The sequence below is a fragment of the Tupaia chinensis genome, unplaced genomic scaffold, assembly GCF_000334495.1.
Source record: "Tupaia chinensis unplaced genomic scaffold, TupChi_1.0 Scaffold000226_1, whole genome shotgun sequence".
Classification (NCBI taxonomy): domain Eukaryota; kingdom Metazoa; phylum Chordata; class Mammalia; order Scandentia; family Tupaiidae; genus Tupaia; species Tupaia belangeri.
The window spans coordinates 4,756,502-4,775,335 of record NW_006159701.1 but is presented as its reverse complement, the minus strand read 5'-3'; the positions used below and the strand labels follow the sequence as shown (position 1 = coordinate 4,775,335).

The 18,834-nt window shown below is 55.4% G+C and overlaps 1 protein-coding gene across 3 annotated transcripts in view; it reads right to left on the bottom strand.

Moving 5' to 3' along the window:
• Positions 1 to 16,906: 16,906 nt before the first annotated feature.
• The window catches only part of NF2 (NF2, moesin-ezrin-radixin like (MERLIN) tumor suppressor), a 105,883-nt gene continuing 103,955 nt past the window's right edge, over positions 16,907 to 18,834 (bottom strand). For all 3 annotated transcript variants that reach the window (XM_006147903.3, XM_006147902.3, XM_006147901.3), the window contains one exon: positions 16,907 to 17,191. Coding sequence is in view for 1 of the 3 variants with exons in the window: in XM_006147901.3 (XP_006147963.1) it covers positions 17,141 to 17,191 (51 nt within the window). In the remaining 2 variants the exon portion in view is untranslated. The remainder of the gene's footprint in view (positions 17,192 to 18,834) is intronic.

Below are 18,834 nucleotides of genomic sequence, written 5' to 3'. Positions count from 1 at the left end.
GTGGCACCTGCCTCAGCTGCCCAGCAGGTAGGGAAGGACAGGCAGGACAGCGCTGGGCACAGGAAAGGGGGCCGGAGGGGGAGGTGTAGTGCAGCTGCCTCGGCCCAGGCGAGATGCGCCAGACGCCTCCGTGGGCTCTGTCTGCGTCCAAGGAGACCAGGACACTGGGCGGACGGACAGCGTGTCCTTGTTAGCTGGGCCTGGAGGAGGGGCGGGGAGTGGGGGGGTCATTCTGGGAACCGGGGCTGCTTTTGGGGCTGGGTGGCATCTGCTCGCCTGCCCTGCTCCTCAGAGGAACCTGGACCCCATGGAAAGCTCACAGTGGCTGTGATCATGGGACACAGAGGGACACAGACAGCCTAACATGTGCATCTGTGGCTGGTGCGGGGCTCACGTGTGCTTGTGGTCCTGGGGTGCCAGGGTGTGTGTGCACAGGCAGGGCTTTGACACCTGAGCCCTACCAACCTGGGGCAGACGCACATGGACGCGTGTAGCAGTGGGGAGGGTGCCTGCATCACACGCATCTGTGCGAGCGGTGTTTGTTGCACATGGTACGTAGATGGGTGTCAGACACGTGTGCACCTAACAAGTGGGGAAACTGAGGCAGCAGCCTGCCTGTACATCAGGAGAGTGACTCCTGCCTGTTCTCCTCACCAGGTGGGCCTCAGACAAGAAAATGCCCTCCTGGGACCAGCAGTTAGCGTCATGGCTATGTCGCTGAACTCCCACATAGTCGACTGGTTCAAGTCCCGGGCCTGGTGGCTTAAACTCATGCTGGGCGCATGTGCGTGCATGCCCAAGATCCTGAGAGGAGATTGGAGGAGAAGAGATTGCGGTGTGGCCGTCCCCCCCTGGGGGGGTGACTTCTTGCTTTCTGTCTCTGTCTCTGTCTGGCGAGCGCATGTGCCCTATAGCAAAACCTCTCAAAAAAAAAAAAAAGAGCCCCAAAACAAAACAAACAAAAAAAAAAAAAAAAAAAAAAAGGAAAAGAAAAGGAAAGAAAAGAAAGGAAGAAAGAAAGAAAATATCTTCCAGGTTAGGGCAGGTTTGACCTGAGACAGGCTCTGCAGCAGACAGACTGTGGGCGGGGAGCGGAGATCTGGAGCGGTGATCTGGGGCGCGCATCTTGCTTTGGGATTGTTCCTCTGAGTAGGGATAGGTCTGTGGGGTCCCTTGGGGCAGCCTCCACCCTCGATTCAATCTCCAGGACCTTCGTCGAGGGAGGTGCTGTGTCTGGAGAGGCTCTACGCCAGGCCTCAGTTTCCTCACCTGTAGAATGGAGCTGTCCACTCCTCCTGGTCCCTGCTGGGAGATGCTTGGCGAAGTCCTAGATGCCACAGTCCTTCCAGGAAGCAGAAGGCTGGAGACCAAGGTCACCTCAGGGACAAGGTGATGGTCCTAGCCATGCCAGGCTGGGTCCCACAGGCTCCCCTGCCCACCCACCCCCCCGCCACTCTGGGAAGGGAGCACGCAGGGCAGGGGGAGGGGGAAGCTGAAGATCCGAGGTGCGGAGCAGGCCTTCCAGTTCAGTTAGTGAAGGGATCTGTCATTTTAATGATGTGATATTTCTTGTCTGGCTCCTGTCCATGGCAGTGCGAAGGGGACAGCTGCCTCCCTGAATGAGGAGGTGCTGTGCTGATGGGGGGTTATCCTCAGACCTCTGAGCCTGGCTGATGGGAGGGGGCCTGCGGTCAGAGAGGCCATGGGTGACCAGGGAGTGTCACCTCCAGCCCAGCTCTGCTTCTCCTTTCTGCGTGACCTTGGACCAGTCCTTCCCGTTCCCAAGCCTCGGTTTCTTCATCTTCATGATGGAGTTAAGACTACCACCCCCTGGTTTCTGGCCCTGGCGGCTGTGGGTTCCCGTCCCTCTCATCCCTCCTCCTCACTGACTCGTCCAGTCTTTCTTTCACCCCCGTGGCCCCTCCCATCTGCTCCTGGATTTCTGCAGACCCTGGACAGGACTCCCTTCCCTGACAGCAGCAGGATTGTGTTTATTTATTTACTTTTTTCATGAGACAGAGACAGAGACAGCAGTCTTCATAGGGTCCCCATGCCACCATCCACCCTGTGTCAACCAGCCTGGATCGTAGGTGCCCATGTGTGCCTGGCTATGCTCAGGAAGGTTCTCGACGTGAACCCAGGACCCTCCCAAATGGGTCCGGTTCCTGCTGCACCCCAGCAGAGTCTTTTGGAGGTGCCCACCTCACCCTACTCCCTCTGAACTTGGGATGAACTCAGCCTGGCCTCGCCACTCCCCCAGCCGCCCGGCCCCTCCTTTCTGGTCCCACATCCTGAACTCAGCTCTGTGAACAGGGCTTGCCCTCTTCTGCTGCTAGGGCCTTCATCAAACCACTCCTCTGCCTGACTCAGATGTGGCCCCTTGGTCCCTCCGGTCTGGTCAGAGGCCTCTTTTGGCTCTCACCACCACCCTTCGTTAGCCCTATGATCACATTTGTCACCTGGAGGTGACAACTGGTGTCCTAGTTGTTTTTGCTTACTGCTGTGTTCCAGCACATAGTAGGCCTTGGATAAATATGTTTGTTGAATGACTAAATAAGCGACCCCAGACTTGCCTTCCAGACCCTGCAGCGCAGCACGGAGGGCGCAGTGGCAGCAGCAGCAGTGAGGGTGGCCCAGCAGGCAGCCCATCCATCAGCCTGGCGCTACGCCTGACCAGATGGAGCCGAGCCCCTGGGGAGGGGGAGAGGAGGAAGAGATCCATCACCCAACGGTTGGTCGGCGGGTGTGTGGGCGTGTCGCACCTGCCCCCCAAGGGTTCCTCATCCATCATGCTGTCCCGGGGACACCAGCGGGCAGTAGCCTCTCTGTCTCACTCCTTGGGGGGAACCTTCAGAAATCTACAGCTGTCTAGCGCGCAGGGGAAATTGAGGCCTGGAGGGGGCGGCAGAGGCTAAAAGTGGGGACTTCAGGCCAGACCAACCAGCAGTGTTAGTGACAGCTCTGGGTGATTTAGGTGAATGACTCTGGGCCCTAGGAGCCAGTTTCCTCATCTGTAGGATTGGGGTGCAGCACCCACCCCCACCAACAGTAGGTTCTCAGAGGGGGCTGGTGTGGAGCTTGCATCCCCTGCAGACCCCTGCCTCACAGGCAGGAGAAGGAGGCGGCTCTGAGTGTCAGGGCCAGCGGATTTGGGCAGGACTACCTAATTGTCTGGGCTGTGGGGGAGGGAGACTTTGATAGATGCTCCTCCTGCCCAGGGAGGCTGGGGGAGGGGGCGGCTGAGTGATGATTACGGCTCAGCTGGCCTCACCAGCTGGTGGGGAGAGGGAGGCATTAGGCACTGGCCTCTACAGCCCCCCATGCCGATTTACTGGGCAGTCACTACCTCCCTCCTCTTTGCATTTTAATTATAAAAACGAGCCCTTTCCAGCCATCATTTCACCTCAATTGCGCAGCGGCCTGGCAATTGGGCTGAGACCCTCAGGCCCTGAGACCCGCATTCCACAGATGCGCAAACGGAGACTCATCCATTCATTCGGCAGGTCTGTACTGAGCACCTGCTTCGTGCCAGGGAGCACAGGGCAGACACAGGCAGGCTAAGGATACTCGTTGGCCCTGGGCATGCTGAGAGTTACGGTGGGTGGGGTCTGAGGTTAGCAGCAGCCTGGACCTGCCAGATAGAAGACACATGGGGTACCCTCCCTTCTGGTGGTGCGAGCCCCTAGGGTTATGGCACACACTCGGACCAGTTGCTGTGCAAGCACTTGAGATGCATTATCTCATTTACTCATCCAGAGTGGACATTAGCCACCCTGTTTCCAGCTGAGTAAACTGTAGCCCAGAGTGGGAAGTGACTTATTTGGGGTCCCCCAGCAGAAGCAGACAGAGCACATCTGCACCCAGAACATGTGTTCTTTCCTCCCCACTGGGAGCACCAAGCCCAACCCCGCATCCCCAGGACCTCCCTGCTGTTGGGGAAAAGGCCAACGCTGGGACTGCCCCTCCTAGAGTCCTTCATCTCCCTTGGCCAGCCCAGGCTTGTCCCCACTGCTGAGCCCCCTCAGAGGGCCGTCGGCCACACTTCGGCAAGGGGAAGGAGGGAAGGACTCCAGTCCCATCTGCTGGAGTGGGCTGGGGGTAGTTCTCGCCCCTGGGGCTGAGTTAAAGACAGCCCAGGCACAGCGGGAGGATGGGGTTTGAGTCCCAGCTCCAGGAAGCCCCTCAAAGCCTCAGTTTCTTCTCATCTCACTTGGGCGTGATGTAATCGCACCGGGCTCCCATGCAGGCAGGGACCTTCGCGAGAGCCGCTGTCATGTACTGGGCCCTGGCATGTACGAGGAATGTGCGCGGTGCCTCCTGGGACTGCCGACACAGGTCACCATTGTCATTATTTTGACCTTCCTCGGAGTCCCTGCAGGCAGGTGTTCAGGAGCCTTCATGGCCCTGGCATCACGCACACAGGGTTAGTATTGGGCAGGGGGTGGTGGGGGCAAGGAGCCATCAGGTCTGCGGAGCCAGCGGGCAGGGCGGGGCCAGTGGGAGGGACTGGGGGGCTCCGGGAGGGGCTCTCTCGGCCTCTGCTGACCCATGCAGTGGAGCAGAGCCAGCACTAATGAAGTGGGCTAGCCCCAGGCCGCAGTGATTTCACGTCTCGGTGGCCACTTCCCAGCTGGTAAATGTCACTGGAGAGAGCAGCGTGGCACCTGGCACAGGCCCAGTAGCGGGTGGGGGCGGGCCAGCTGCCGGAGGGACTGGGGATGCCCGTGGAATGCTGATGCCAGTCCAGTACCCCCAGGTCCCCCAACTGTCCCCGCCAGTCCCCAAGGATGGCTGCGTCTGGCTGGCTGAAGCTGTGTCACCTCCATGGGGAACATCTGCAAACACCAGCCCCTCTCTGGCTGTCAACCTACAACAGTTTGAGCCCCAGAGCTGGAAGGGTTGCCCCCAGCAGCCACATCTGCCCATTTTCCCATGGGGGGACTTCAGGGTGGCCCAGAGAGGGGTACAGCTGCCCAAAGCCTGCGAGTTGGAGGCAGAGGGATGGCGAACCCCTCCTGGCCCATGGCCCTCCCACTCTGAGCTGTCTCCTTTGATAACTGATTCAGGACAAGCTAATAGTAAACCGCTATGACCACGCAGCAGCAGGCCTAGGTTAATAAACTCTCGCTGCAGCAGGCGAGGTGCTGGCTCAGAACTCGGTCTCCACCATTGCAGGCAACCCCCGTGATGACCTGTGGCCGGCTCTGAACTGATCCCATTGTTGGAGAGAGGAACGGGAGGCCTGGGCCAAGCCCTGGATCTGAGCGGCTCTGGGGCCGGACCCCTCACCCAGACTACCCCATAGTCCTCACAGGACCCCTTCCCTACCCTGGCTCCCCACCCCCATCCCCTTCTCTTCCCCATCATGTAGGACCCTCAAGAGGTGGAGGTCGGGCAGGAGGGATCATCCGCACTGGAGCTGGAGGGGGTCTGTCCACTCCATGTCCGGACCCTGAAGGAGCTGGGCCTCCTGAGAGACTTGGGGGCAAGAGGCAGCATGTCTGGGAGGAGCTGAGGGGAGGCCTTCGTTTGTCACTTCTCTTCCCTGCCCCAACTTTTCCCTCCTGGAACCTTCATCTCCAGGTCTGAGACCTGAAAACTGAAGTCTGCCCAACCCACACCCATCCAGGAGACATTTCCCAGGCACACACGTGCACCCCAAGTTCCATGGATGGGTTTCTGCCTGGACAGGCCGTTGGGGTGGCTGAGTCAGGCCCCCTTCCCATCCCCGCCATGATGCCGCCGCTATACAGGGAGACCTTACTGGGGGCCTTCTGCCCAGCACCTCCCAGACTCTCTGCACCCCGCACCTCCCTTTTCTGCGAGCTCAAGGTGTAGAGTCTCCACCCTAGCCCAGGGGCCTGGCCACAGCAGGGCATGAGCAAGGCAGGGGCTAGGGCTGTCCCCAGGCTCTCATGGCCTCAGAGAGAGGGAGGCAGCTCCCAAGCCCGCCCTCCCAGGGGGAGACACCCACTCCACCGGGAGCTATTCTGCTGCTTCTCTGTGTTTCCTTCCTACGTGGAGTGGGGAGCCCTGGCATCCCCAGCCGCTCTCCTCCTTCCATGGGAAAAGAGGAGGGAGGAGAGAAAAGCCGTATTAATAAAAGAATAGGATACTGCGACTAACTCCGCAGCGTGTGCAGCTCAGAATAGCAATGTGCTTTCTCAAGGCAAACAGAACTCCCCAGGTGTTAATGCAAATTCACTCCAGTTAAGATGAAAGAGGGTTGTTTCCCCTTTGCTGGTTAATATGAAGGACTTAATAGATTCAGCCTCAGGAACTCAGGCTGGGAGCTGAGGCTGGGGGGTGGGGCGGGGAAGGATGCGGGCATGGGCAAGGGAGGTCCCCAGTGGGTTCCAGGGCACAGCAACTGTCACAGCAGGCCTGGCTGATGCTGCGGCTCATGCCACCCCAGCTTTCACCCAGGCTGACAGGAGCTGGGCCTCTCCGCTCAGGAGGAGGCGGCAGGAAAACCCAGGGTGGCCCTGCCAACCAAGGACTGCCCTCCACATTTGCTGGGGGGACTGGTGCCTCAACTGCCCTTACCCAGTTTCTGCCAGAGGAGCATGGGGCTAGGACAAGGGACAGGGTGAATGAGACCCTTTAATACTGGTCCAGGCTGGCTGCCCCGGCAAGACACCTGTCCTAGTTCAGCCCATGGCTGTGACTGTGGCCAGTCCTTTTGGCTGCTGGAGGGCGAAGCTGGTTGGAAGGGCCTGGGAAGACCAGCCTATGGAATGGGAATTGAAGGGGCCTCAGAGTTCCAGAAAGTCCAAAGCTGACCCACAGTCAAGGCATGGAAGCCCGAGAGTGGAGGACACTTCCTCAAGGCCGCATGGCTAGAGGCAGAGGGCTGGAGTGACCAGACCTGCAGCTGGCTCTCCTAGAGCTGGCCCTGAGCTGCCCTCTGCTGGGCCAGGTGGTTGGTCTGTAGCCTTGGGGTCTCTTCCTCCCAGAGTGGGGTTCCTCTGCAGCCAGGGCTGAGAAGGCTAAGCTGCTCATCCTAGACCACTCCAATCTCACACATAGTTCTGAGAATAATCCTTTACTGCAAAACACGCAGCACTCAGGCCAGGCAGCTGCTAGGAGGGGTGGAGACCTGTGCTTGGCCTGGCTGTGGCAGGGGTGTGACAGGGGCTGGGAGGGGTCATGGGGACTCAGCTGGGAATAAAGGGAGGCTTCGGGGAGATTCAAAGGGAGAGCAGGTAGGATGAGGCCTTGCTGTCCCATGGGTCCCCTTCACTTGTCCGAATTGAACTCCTCTCTCAGGGTAAACGGCCCAGCAGGTGCCTGCCACGAGACACCTCTGCAGCCCTCTCTCCGCTTTTGTTTACTGACTTAATTCCTTCAGATCAAAGGCTGCCCCTTCCTCCCCGAGCAGGCAGGCGGGGGAATTACATTATTTATATTGGAAATGGGCAAGGCTCCCTGGGGGCGGCTTCGCTAAGCTGCTCATCCTAGACCACTCCAATCTCACACATAGTTCTGAGAATAATCCTTTACTGCAAAACACGCAGCACTCAGGCCAGGCAGCTGCTAGGAGGGGTGGAGACCTGTGCTTGGCCTGGCTGTGGCAGGGGTGTGACAGGGGCTGGGAGGGGTCATGGGGACTCAGCTGGGAATAAAGGGAGGCTTCGGGGAGATTCAAAGGGAGAGCAGGTAGGATGAGGCCTTGCTGTCCCATGGGTCCCCTTCACTTGTCCGAATTGAACTCCTCTCTCAGGGTAAACGGCCCAGCAGGTGCCTGCCACGAGACACCTCTGCAGCCCTCTCTCCGCTTTTGTTTACTGACTTAATTCCTTCAGATCAAAGGCTGCCCCCTTCCTCCCCGAGCAGGCAGGCGGGGGAATTACATTATTTATATTGGAAATGGGCAAGGCTCCATGGGGACGTCTTCCTTATGCCTGATAAGAAGAAATCAGGTCACTGCCGTGCCGCCCTGTGTCTGGGGTTGGGATTTTAGAGCCCAGGTACCCACTGGCTCAGGAAGCAACTCCATGAGCAGAGCAGAGGACGGCCCACCAGCCCCTCTCCCACCACAGCCTCCGTAAATTATTGACCCGGGCTGTGGGTTATTAATGTGACAAAACAAGAACATCCTTCCTAGGCAGCCCTGGCCAGGGTTATCCGTCATCTCCTGGGCCCTGCAGCTGGCACTGGGCAAACACGGTGTGGACAAACAGGCAGAAGCAGGTTCATTAAGCTCTGGGTACACCAGGCGGGTGAATGGGGGCTCACGTGGGGGCAGCAGGTGGGTCTGGCCCCTCTGAGCTCTGACATTTTCCGAGTCTCGGTGACTCTTTGCTCTGCTTCCTTCTGCCATCCTACTCTGAGTGTGACACCCATCCAGGGACAGTGTATGGCATCAGTCCCCAGAAAACCATGAAGTTCCCATTTTACAGATGGAGAAGCGGCCACGTGCCTAGGTAGCTTGCCAAGACTGCTCGGTGGTTGAGCAGGGATTAGAACCCCCATGTGTCCGAGGTCCATGTCAGGGAGGGCTCTGAGCCCCTCGCTGTGCCACTTCCCAGCTCACCCTGTGACTGGGTGGAAGGGAAAGATTTCCTGCTTCTTCATGCCAACTGTCTGTCTTGTAAGCAATGACAGCAACCCCCTTCCTAGAAACCTGGGCGCTTTTCGCTCCTGTTCTTCACACTATCTGACAACATCCCAAGGCACCCAGAGGCCTCATTGCCAACCGATTTTACAGAGGGGACAGAACGGCAGGCCCCTGGGCACCAGGTCTCCTCTGCCTTGGCCCAGAGCAGGCACAGAGCAGAGGGGCCAGGCAGGCTCTGGCTTGCAGAGCTCTTCAGATGTCTTGATTTCAGCTCAGAGGCACCATGCCAGGTGCTATTCTGGGGCTACCACCCCGTGAGAAATGGGCATCAAGTGGGAACCCAGAGAGGACACAACGGGGCTTCCTCTCGGAGTTAGGTCAAGTCCTTGCTGCACTGATCAACAGCCCCGCGATCCTCCCAAGCGACCACTGTCACCACTCACAGGCCAGAGCTGTCTCCCTGCGAGCGAGCTGCGGTCTCCAGACCAGAGCTGCGACTGTAGCCACAGGATCCTGTCGTAATGCAGTAATGACAGGCTGCCAGGCAGCCCCGCACGGCTGGCCCAGGAGGGGAGGGACAGGAGAGGAGCCCTTGGCCTCTCTGGGCTGGAGGAGATGAGGCTGCCCGGGCTGTCTGAGAGTGAGATGAGAATATACGGATGGCGAGACTTTCTCTTCCCCAGACGGGCAAGAAATTGGATCCGACACACTTGCAGAAATTTCTCACCAATACCTTTCTCCCCAGAGTTTTGCTGCCAACTTCTCATTATACGTGGGTGGCTTCTGATCCGCTGCTCCACAGGAAGGCTTCTGGGGGAGGCGGCCCTGGGGAACAGCTGACAGGCCCTCCCCACTCAGGTGAGGACCAAAGGCAAAGTGAGGGCAGATGGTCCACACAGGCAGCCGAGGTGACCAGGCCTGGAATGCTGCAGTCAGGTTCCGATGTCCCACCAGCTGCGTTGTTTCCAGCGTGATTACAACACGTGGGAAACCAAACCAGCAGAAACCTCCACTGATCTCGATAACAACTAGGCAATTTCATTAGTTCTAACACTACTTAGTGGGGAACTTGGAATCCTATTGTGATCACATTATATCTTTTGGGCAGTGAGTGTTGTCTTTTAAAAACTGGTTAGAGGGGGTCCGGCAGGTGGCGCGTTGGCTAAGGGTGCAGGATTCCCATGTGGCCAATTGTGGTTTGAGTCCTGGACCTGGTGGCTTCTTCTCGTGCTTTCCCTTTCTCTGTCTGTCTCTGGTCAAAATTATAAATAATAATAACAAATAGAATTAAATAAATAAATGATAAAAAAAAATCTGGTTTGAGGGAGAGAATAGCAGATAGAGTACTGGTTGTATCGCTAGACTCCCACATAGTCAACTGCAGTTCGAGTCCGGGACCCGGTGGCTTAAAACTCAATGCCAGGCAGGGAACCAGCAGTTAGCGTAATGGCTATGTTGCTGGACTCCCACATAGTCGACTGCGGTTCGTGTCCCGGACCCGGTGGCTTAAAACTCACGCCGGGCGCGTGTGCGTGCGTGCCCAAGATCCCGAGAGGAGAATGGAGGAGAAGGGATTGCGGCGTGACCATCCCCCCTGGGGGGTGATTTCTCGCTTTCTGTCTCTATGTCTCTCTCTGTCTGTCTGGCAGCGCACGCGCCCTACAGTGAAAACCTCTCAAAAAAAAAAAAAAAACTCAATGCCAGGCAGATGTGCATGCATGCCCAGGAAAATGGAGAAGGGATTGTGGCGTAGTCATCCCCCCTGGGGGTTGATTTCTTACTTTCTGTCTCTCTATCATTCTAGTGAGCACACATGCTCTATAGCAAAAATATCTCTCTTTAAAAACAAAACAAAACAAAACAAAACAGGTTAGAGGGCACCAAAAGACAGCATGGTGGTTAAAGTGTTGAACTTCTATGTGGCAGACCGCGGTTTGAGTTCTGGATCTGGTGGCTTGAAAATCACACCAGGAGACCAGCAGATGGCACAATGGTTACATTGCTGGACTCTCACATAGTCAACCGCGGTTTGAGTTCCAGACCAATGGCTTAACCTCATGCCAGGTACGTGTGCATGAGTGCCCAAAATCCCGAGAGGAAAATAAAGGAGAAGGGATTGCGGTGTGGCCATCCTCCCGGGGGATGATTTCTTGCTTTCTGTCTCTCTGTCTCTGTCTTTCCAGTGAGTACACGTGCCCTATTGCAAAAAATGTCTTTCTGAAAAAAAGAAAAGAAAATCACACTGAGCACATGCATGTGCGTGCCTAAGATCCTGGGAGGAGAATGGATAGTGGTGTGGCCATCCCCCTGGAGGGTAATTTTTCACTTTCTCTCATACTCTGTCTCTCTTTCTCCCTCTCTCTGGCGAGTACACACACCCAAGGGTAGAGGTCTCTTAAAAAACACACACACATAGGGAACCAGCAGTTAGCGTAATGGCTATGTCGCTGGACTCCCACGTAGTCGACCGCGGTTCACGTCCCAGACCCGGTGGCTTAAAACTCACACTGGGCGCATGTGTGTGTGCCCAAGATCCCGAGAGGAGAATGGAGGAGAAGGGATTGCGGCGTGACCATCCTCCCTGGGGGGTGATTTCTCGCTTTCTGTTTCTATGTCTCTCTCTGTCTGTCTGGCGAGCGCATGCGCCCTACAGTGAAAATCTCTCCCTGCCCCCCCCCAAAAAAAAGAAAACACACACACACACACACACACAGAACTGGTTAGAAGTCCAGCAGGTGGTGTAGTGGTTAAGGCACTGGACTCCCACACAGCCAACCCTGGTTCAAGTTCCAAACCTGGTGAGTGCATGTGCCCTGTAACAAAATTTGAAAATAATAATGATGATGATAAATAAAATTAAATAACTAATTAAAAAAACTGGTTAAGTAAAAATATTCTTATAATCACCAGGGTTTACAAAGCACTTTCTGGTTTTGACTAATAGAAAATTGAACTACTTTCAATTACTAAAAATAGCATTGACATTTGAGCAATGAAGATGTTTAATATTGTTTATTAAATAACAATAGCAGTTACTAATTGTATATATTCAAAGCTAACACAATATTGTGAAAGCTTCCATAGTACACTAATTAGACTTCAACCATCTTTTCAACATATATTTAAAAACTAGTTATAATTAACTCAAATACATAAAAATGTTCATTTTGATAGCTTATATTGGCTTATCATGGAAACCTGAAATGTATTTTTTTAAGTTCCTGGGCCACCAGTGGTGTGGAGGTTAAGGCAGCTGGATTAGCACAAGGCTAGCTGTGTAGTTCAAGTCACACCACGCACATGTGCATGTGTGCCTGAAATCCCAGGAGAATGGAAGAGAAGGCCTCACAGCATGGCCCTCCCCTCTAGGTGGTGATTTCTCACTTTTTCTCTCATCTCTCTCCAGCAAGTGCATGTGCCCTATGGCAAAAGGTAAAAAAAATAAGGGGAAAAAAAAGGTCATGTATTTATTTCTTCCAAAAAGAGAGAAAGAGGCACCCCACTGTTACAGCATCTGCATGCCATGATCCACCCCCAGCCTCAGCCAGCCAGGATCACGGGCATAGGCTCAGCCCCAGCATGTACAGGGAGTCCCTGGGAAACGAAAACCAGAACCTGCCTGTGTGGCCCCAGCCTCGCAGAGTACAGTGCCACTGCTGGGCCACTGTGGAGGGCAGAGGCCTGATGTGTACTCTGACATTTGTGGCAGTGGGTCCCTTACAAGTCCTCATAGCCATCTGGATCTCTGGCTTTAGGCCACAGTGATTTAGGACGGTTATCCTATGGTAGGTTTGTTTGCTTTAACATTCTTATGAGTGGGGGCCAGCAGATGGTGTGGTGGTTAAGGTGCCGGACATTCCCACATGGCCAACCACGGTTCAAGTCCTAGACCTGGTGGCTTACTTCCTCACTTTCCCTCTCTCTCTCTCTCTGTGTCACTCTGGTCAAATTAAAATAAATAAATGAATAAATAAAATTAAATAAATAATTTTAAAAAATTGTGAGAGGGTGCATGCACACACTGGATGGCACAGAGAGAGAGAGAGAGGAGAAAGCATCCCTCATGGGGAATGGTCATGCTGCAATCCCTTTTCTTCCATCTCTCCTTCCCTTGGGATTTTGGGCATGTATGCACAAATGCTTGGCATATTTTTGCTGCCAGGTCTGGAACCTGAATCATAAGGTTGGCCATGTGGGATCCCCACCCTAATCCCCTTAACACAGGTGGGCCCTCCTATGGTAGTTTTGGTCTTAATAAAGAACTTTTGTTTGGACTGGCTCCATGGTATAGTGGTAGGGGAAGCTGGATCCCACATAACCAGCCATGGTTCAAGTCCCAGCCCCAGCAGTTTAAAAAAAAATCACACCAGGCACATGTGTGTGTGTCTGTGCCCAAAATACCAACGGGATGGAGAAACTGAGGAGAAGGGACCATGGCATGACCATTGTGGGGTGCTTTCCCCCCTCTCTCCCTGTCTCTTGCACACTGACAATTTAAAAAATTAAAAAAAAAAAAAAGAGAGAGAACTTTTGCTTTATGGGACAATATGGACAATTTAATACATATAAAAAAATCTATTAGCAGGCCAGCCAGGTGGTGTGGTTAAGACAGCTGAATCCCAAATAGTCACATTTGCAGTGCAAGTTCTAGACCTGCCAGCTTGAAAAATACCCTGGGTATGTATGTGGGCATGCCCAAAATTCCAAGAGGAAAATGGAGAAGAAATTATGGCATGGCCAAAGCTGCTGGGGGATTTCTTTTATCTTCTTTTTCTCTTTTTCTGCAAGTACACACACCCTATGGCAAAATTAAAACATAACGAAACAAAAAACTACGATCAAATGTGCACAACATAATGTAATGTTCAACGTGGAAGAAGATATGCATATATTCTTGATCACATACTGCGTGTATGCTTTAAAAAACTCTGGGGGGTCAGCATATGGCATAGTGGTCACACCACCGGACTTGCACTCTCCCCTGCGGGATGACTTATCATTTGCCCTCTCACTATGTCTGTTTTGTGCCCTAAAGCAAAAACTTCTTAAAACAAAACTAAATGAACCATTCTGGGACCAGTAGGTAGCATAGTGGTTAAGGTGCTGGGCTCCCAAATGGCCCACCATGGTTCAAGTCCCTGACCCAGTGGCTTGAAACTCATGGGGGGGGCCATGGGCAGGGGTGGCTTGAAACTCATGGCGGGCACATGTGCATGCGTGCCCAAGAGCCAGGAGAGGAGAATGGAGAAGGGATTGTGGCATGGCCATCCCCCCAGGAGGTGATTTTTTACTCTCTATCTCTGTCTCTCCGGCGAACACACATACCCTATAGCAAAAAATCTGTCTAAAAAGGAAAAAAAAATCTACTCCACACATATACATCAAACATATGTAAAGCAGAAATCATAATTTTTTTAAAAAGGACTTTTATTTATTTAAAAATAAAAAAGACAAAAAAAAAAAAAAAAAAAAAGAGAAAGAACTCTGCAGTGGAGGTTCCCTGCAAGAGCTGCTACACCTCATTTGCTCTGCAGACAGCACCCAGAACTCAGGAAGCAGAGGCACCCAGAGGGATCAGCCAGGCCAGTGCCCCAGTTCTCAAGTCTGGAATCAGGATATGCAGGGATTGAAGAAATAGAGGCATGCCTGGTTGTCCGGGCAGGGTCCTTATGCTACCCCATGGGCCCCACAAGGGGAGGGAGGGAGTTCCCAAGTGCAGGTATCCTTAGGAAGGAGGTGATCCTTTCCCACCAAAGACAGGCTGGAGTCGAGGTCCTGGGCAGTCAGGGTGGGCGTTTGCTGGCAGAATCACTAGGGCACCCCCCCACACACCCAGCCCATCTTGCCACCTCAATGGCTTGAGCAACTAGCAGACTGAAGGAGCCCAAGACAGACTTTGTACAGCTCAGAGTTTTTATTAAAACAACCACTTAAATTACAACAATCCCCCAGAAGAGAAAGTAGCCTTCCAAGTCTGGGCCTGACAGGAGACTCAGCCCCACGGGAAGAAGCGCTGCTGCTGTCTGACATCTCTGAAAAAGGATGGAGCTTCCCTGGAAGCCCAGGAGGGGCGGATTTGGCCCCAGGGCAACTGGGCGAGGGAAGCTGTCTCCCTCCATGGCTGCTCCCTGCAGGGGCTGCAAGGTCCCAGCCCTGTCAGCAAGGAACACTTAGTCACCGCAGCTGGTTGTCAGCCTCTGGACTTGTGAAAGAGAAAAGAAAGGGAGAGAGAGAAACCTGTCCCCACGATTACAAAACACAGTCACTCAAGAAGTGTTATGTAATGCCACGGGGCATTGTCTGGCAGGGCCTGGCGGGGACATGAATAATTGAGCAGATACCACAGGTCACAGCGCCACTGTGACTGAGGTGGGGCCTCGATCAGGATGAACATGGTGGTCTCTGCCCGGACAGCAAGGAGCCAGTGGTGCAGCCTCATGGAGGATCACGAGCTGGGCAGTGACTTCGTGAACGGTTCTGGCATCATGGTGCTTCGACCACCAGAGCCACCAGAAACGCTCCTGAGATAAGCAAGGCCAGGGCCCGGCTTGTCAAGTCAAGACACATCCTGACTGGACGCGCTCCCTTGCCCTAAAGGATGTTCACTTAAAAGGAACAGTCACCTTGGCCATAGGCGCGAGTCTCCTCCAGGGGTTCCAGACCTTTCAGAGGCCTTTCCATCTCCCAAAAGGGGCCCACTAGCTCTGGCCTCCAAGGAGGGTGAATGCCCTGGCTGAGCATGATCTCACCGCCCCGCTGAGGCTGCTCCATGGGCCCCAGGTGCTCCCGCCACAGCTCAGCCACTAGGCAGATCCCTTGTGACTGCATGGCTTGGCATTTCCCAGATTTCAGGAGTACACACAGCAGTTAAATAATATGAAAACAAAGCCTGACATCGTTTTTTATAAACCACCTTCGTGTTCCTGTGCTGCATGGCCACTGTTAAAGATTAAATTTACAGGCCTGGGGGAAAATAGCTCTGGGTGGAAATCAAGGGCTAGGTTTGCAGGAGAAGATAGACACACCTTCCTTCACAAAAGCCTGAGGCTTCAGCTCCAAAGCCAAGGAAGACGCAGGACATTTTTTAGCCATAGCCATCCACATTTAGGTTACGGATATGGGGTCCTACCCCGCATACCCTAAGGCGCTGGAGTGACTTGCGAGGCTGGCTTCCTTGGGGCAGGGAGGCCTGAGAAGGTGGCACCAGCCCAGGGTAGTTAAGTTGGCCTGACAGTGGAAAGGAGGATCTCCATGAGCTTCTGTTTCTCGAAACCAACCGAATTTGGTTAGAAAAGAACAGAGGCCACTTCCGCTCTCAGACAACTCCGGGTCCCCACTCTTCAGTTAATAGTGTCTTTTCTCTGCTTAAGGCGAACCACCTGCTCTGCCTAAGGGCCTATCTGGAAAGCTCTGAAGGGCCCCAGCTGAACTCAGCAGCAGAAAAAGAAAGGGCAGGAAGGAGGCCCCAGATCAAGGAGTGAGTGAGCCACGGAGGCTGGTTTCGTGACCGACTGCCGCCTGGTGAGGAGGTGAGCCATGGGCCAGCCTGTGGGCAGGCACCTGCAGCAGGCTTGTGCTGGGGTGGGAGCACGAAGGCTCCCACGGGCCTGTGGCTCTTAGGGGAACAGAGCAACGGGACGCCCTGGTGGGAGAAGATAGGGAAGGCCTTGCTGGCATGTTGTCAGGGTGACAGGTGACTTGATTAGTTGGGCTGGGGCCAGCAAAAAGTACCTTGTGGGGCCTCAGGCGGGCCTCGGAGCCCCCCTGCCCAGCACAGGTGGGAGAGGCCAAGGCTGAGGGGCACCGGAAAGCTGCAAGGCTGCCTGCCTCAGACCCTGCTCTGGGGTGGCGGATGGGACAGCGAGTGCCATGTACCGTCCGATCCCCGCGTGGCTCGATGTGCCTGCCAGCCCCTCGCTGGCAGCTGGCCCTTCCTCACAGCTTTGGCCTAAACGCTATCCCCAGCTCCAGTTGCTCTGCCTACGCCCCACCAGTGACAGCCAGAACTACCCGGGGGCCTGGCCGAGGACTCGGCACTTTGCCTGTCTTAAGCTGTGGGCAAGCTCACTGCCGATGGGCAGTGGGCTGCTCTGGACCTAGGCTCAACTGGGCTGTGCTTCTCTACTGCCAGGTCCTCACTGTGGAGGGGAAGAAAGTTCTGGAACCCTGGCAGGGTGGGGGGTGGTGCTCCAGCCTCCCAGGCTCTAGGGGGCTCTGTACTCCACACCCTAAAATACGCTCCAGACTGGGCTGTGGCAGTCAGTGCTGGAGAGAGACACACATTCCCAGTCCAGGGCCAAGGGAGCATGGGGCCACGATGGACAGGAAAGACAAACACTCCTTAAAAAAAAGTAGAGACTCGGGTCAGAACTAGAACACCACGAGAGAGATCTCTCCAGGGTCATAGTTCAAGGCAATTGCACATGAAGGGGCGCAGGCTCTCTGCTCAGCTGCGGAACGTTCCGCAGCTTCTGAGGAAGCCCCCAGCCAACCCTGCGCGAATGGTTCCCACGGCGTCCGGCCCAGCCCACTGGTGCTGAGGGCAGCAGAAGTGGCAGGTCTTGGGTGGCTGGGTACCTGTTAGAGCTCTTCAAAGAAGGCCACTCGGGACTTGGCGCTTTGCAGGGTGAGCTGTAAGAAAGGAGAGGAGACGTTGAAGGGGTCCAGATCGGCCCTGCATGGCGGGATCAGCCCCCACCTCCAGGGTGGTCTGTGCAAGGGAGGACTGTTCGAGTAGGCGTGCAGGAAGCTGGTGGCCGAGCCCCAGATTTCCAGCTGTGCCGAGGACTCAAGCTAGGAGGTGACACATGAGGACATGCCAGGAGGGATGGCTGGGGGCACGATGCTGCCTTTTCACAGAGCAGGAGACCCCTGGGTGTTCTAGTCAATTCTCGCACTCGTGCCTAGAAAAGTCACTGAGATGCCTCTGTGGGGTGCTGTGAGCGGGGACCCCACCTGGGATGCTCATCCTCCCAGGCTCAGAACCTGGCTTGGTGGGGCGAGCTTCTCAGTTCTCAACCCTGGGGACACTGCTGGGACAAGCAAAGTGACCTTAGGAGAAGCAGGCCTGTGTCAATGAGGAGGGGCTGGTCCCCTACCTCCCTGGTCCCCCGGAGTCCCAAAGCAGAACTGCCCTGACCCAACACTGTGAGCTTTCTAACTGGGGCTGGTTCAGTCGGGAGGATGGTGCACAAGGCAGGGCTGTCAGCCTCCAGGGAGGTCACTGCCTGAGGAGGATGAGGCTGGCAGGTGCCTGAGGTGGGGGGCAGCACAAGGGCCTAGCTTGGCGTGGGGTGGAGCAGGCGGCCTCCTGCCTGCTCAGCTCTGTGGGCCTCTCCTCGGCCCCTCCAGAAACAGAAGCGCCCGGCGCGGGTGCCCCCCACCCCCCGCTCCTGCTCTGCTTCAGGAATCAACCCCTTGGTTGATTCGGAGTGAGAAAGTGTGTCCCATGCCCGGCTCTAGAAATTTCTGGGGACAGCGATCAGGGAGAAGGGGACAGGGAGTCTGTACCGGCCATCTTCGCATCTCCCGAAACATCTGAGCTGGTGTCACAGGTCGACTGGGCGGGTCACTGGCGAGGTGCGTGGGCAGGCTAGCACTCCTCCTGGGGCTTGCAGCTGCGGGAGCTAACTCTCCTTCAGCACCGGCTTGCTGTGTGGCCTCAGTGGACACCTTTGACTTCTCTGAGCCCCTCTCCAGGTAAACCACAGGGTAAACTAGATGGCCTGGCGCATTCCCTCATCCTCCAGCAGTCTCCACAGAGGACCGAGGAGGGAGGCTCCACACCCAGCCCTGGTCGCCCAAAGCCAGGCAGTATGGGCTGCTTCCACAGAGACAGCTCGAGGGGGCTCTCTGCATCCTGCTCAATTCTTCAGCCTCAAAGCTCCCAACTAGCTGGCTGAAAGCGGGGCACGGCTGGCTGTTCCTCTCAGCAGAACGGATCACAGAAGCCCTCTGGAAACCCTGTCCGATGGGCGTGAGAGCTTTCCTTTGCTGAGCCGGAATTCCCTCTAGAAGGGAGCCACGTGGCTAGGCTCTCCTGCAATGCCAGGGAGAAGGGCCAGGAGTGACGTTCCCTGTGATGGGAACCAGGATGTAACCGGGGAAGGGAGGAAATGGGCTGCCAGGACAACTGGGATGAAAATCCTCCAGGGAACAGTTCAGATCAAAAGATGTGAACCCCATGCCTGCACAGGCTTCTCCCACGCTTCTGAGAAGCACTCAGGCTGGCTCCTCAGGGGCAGGGTACCTGTGGGGGACATGGTCCTTCCCGC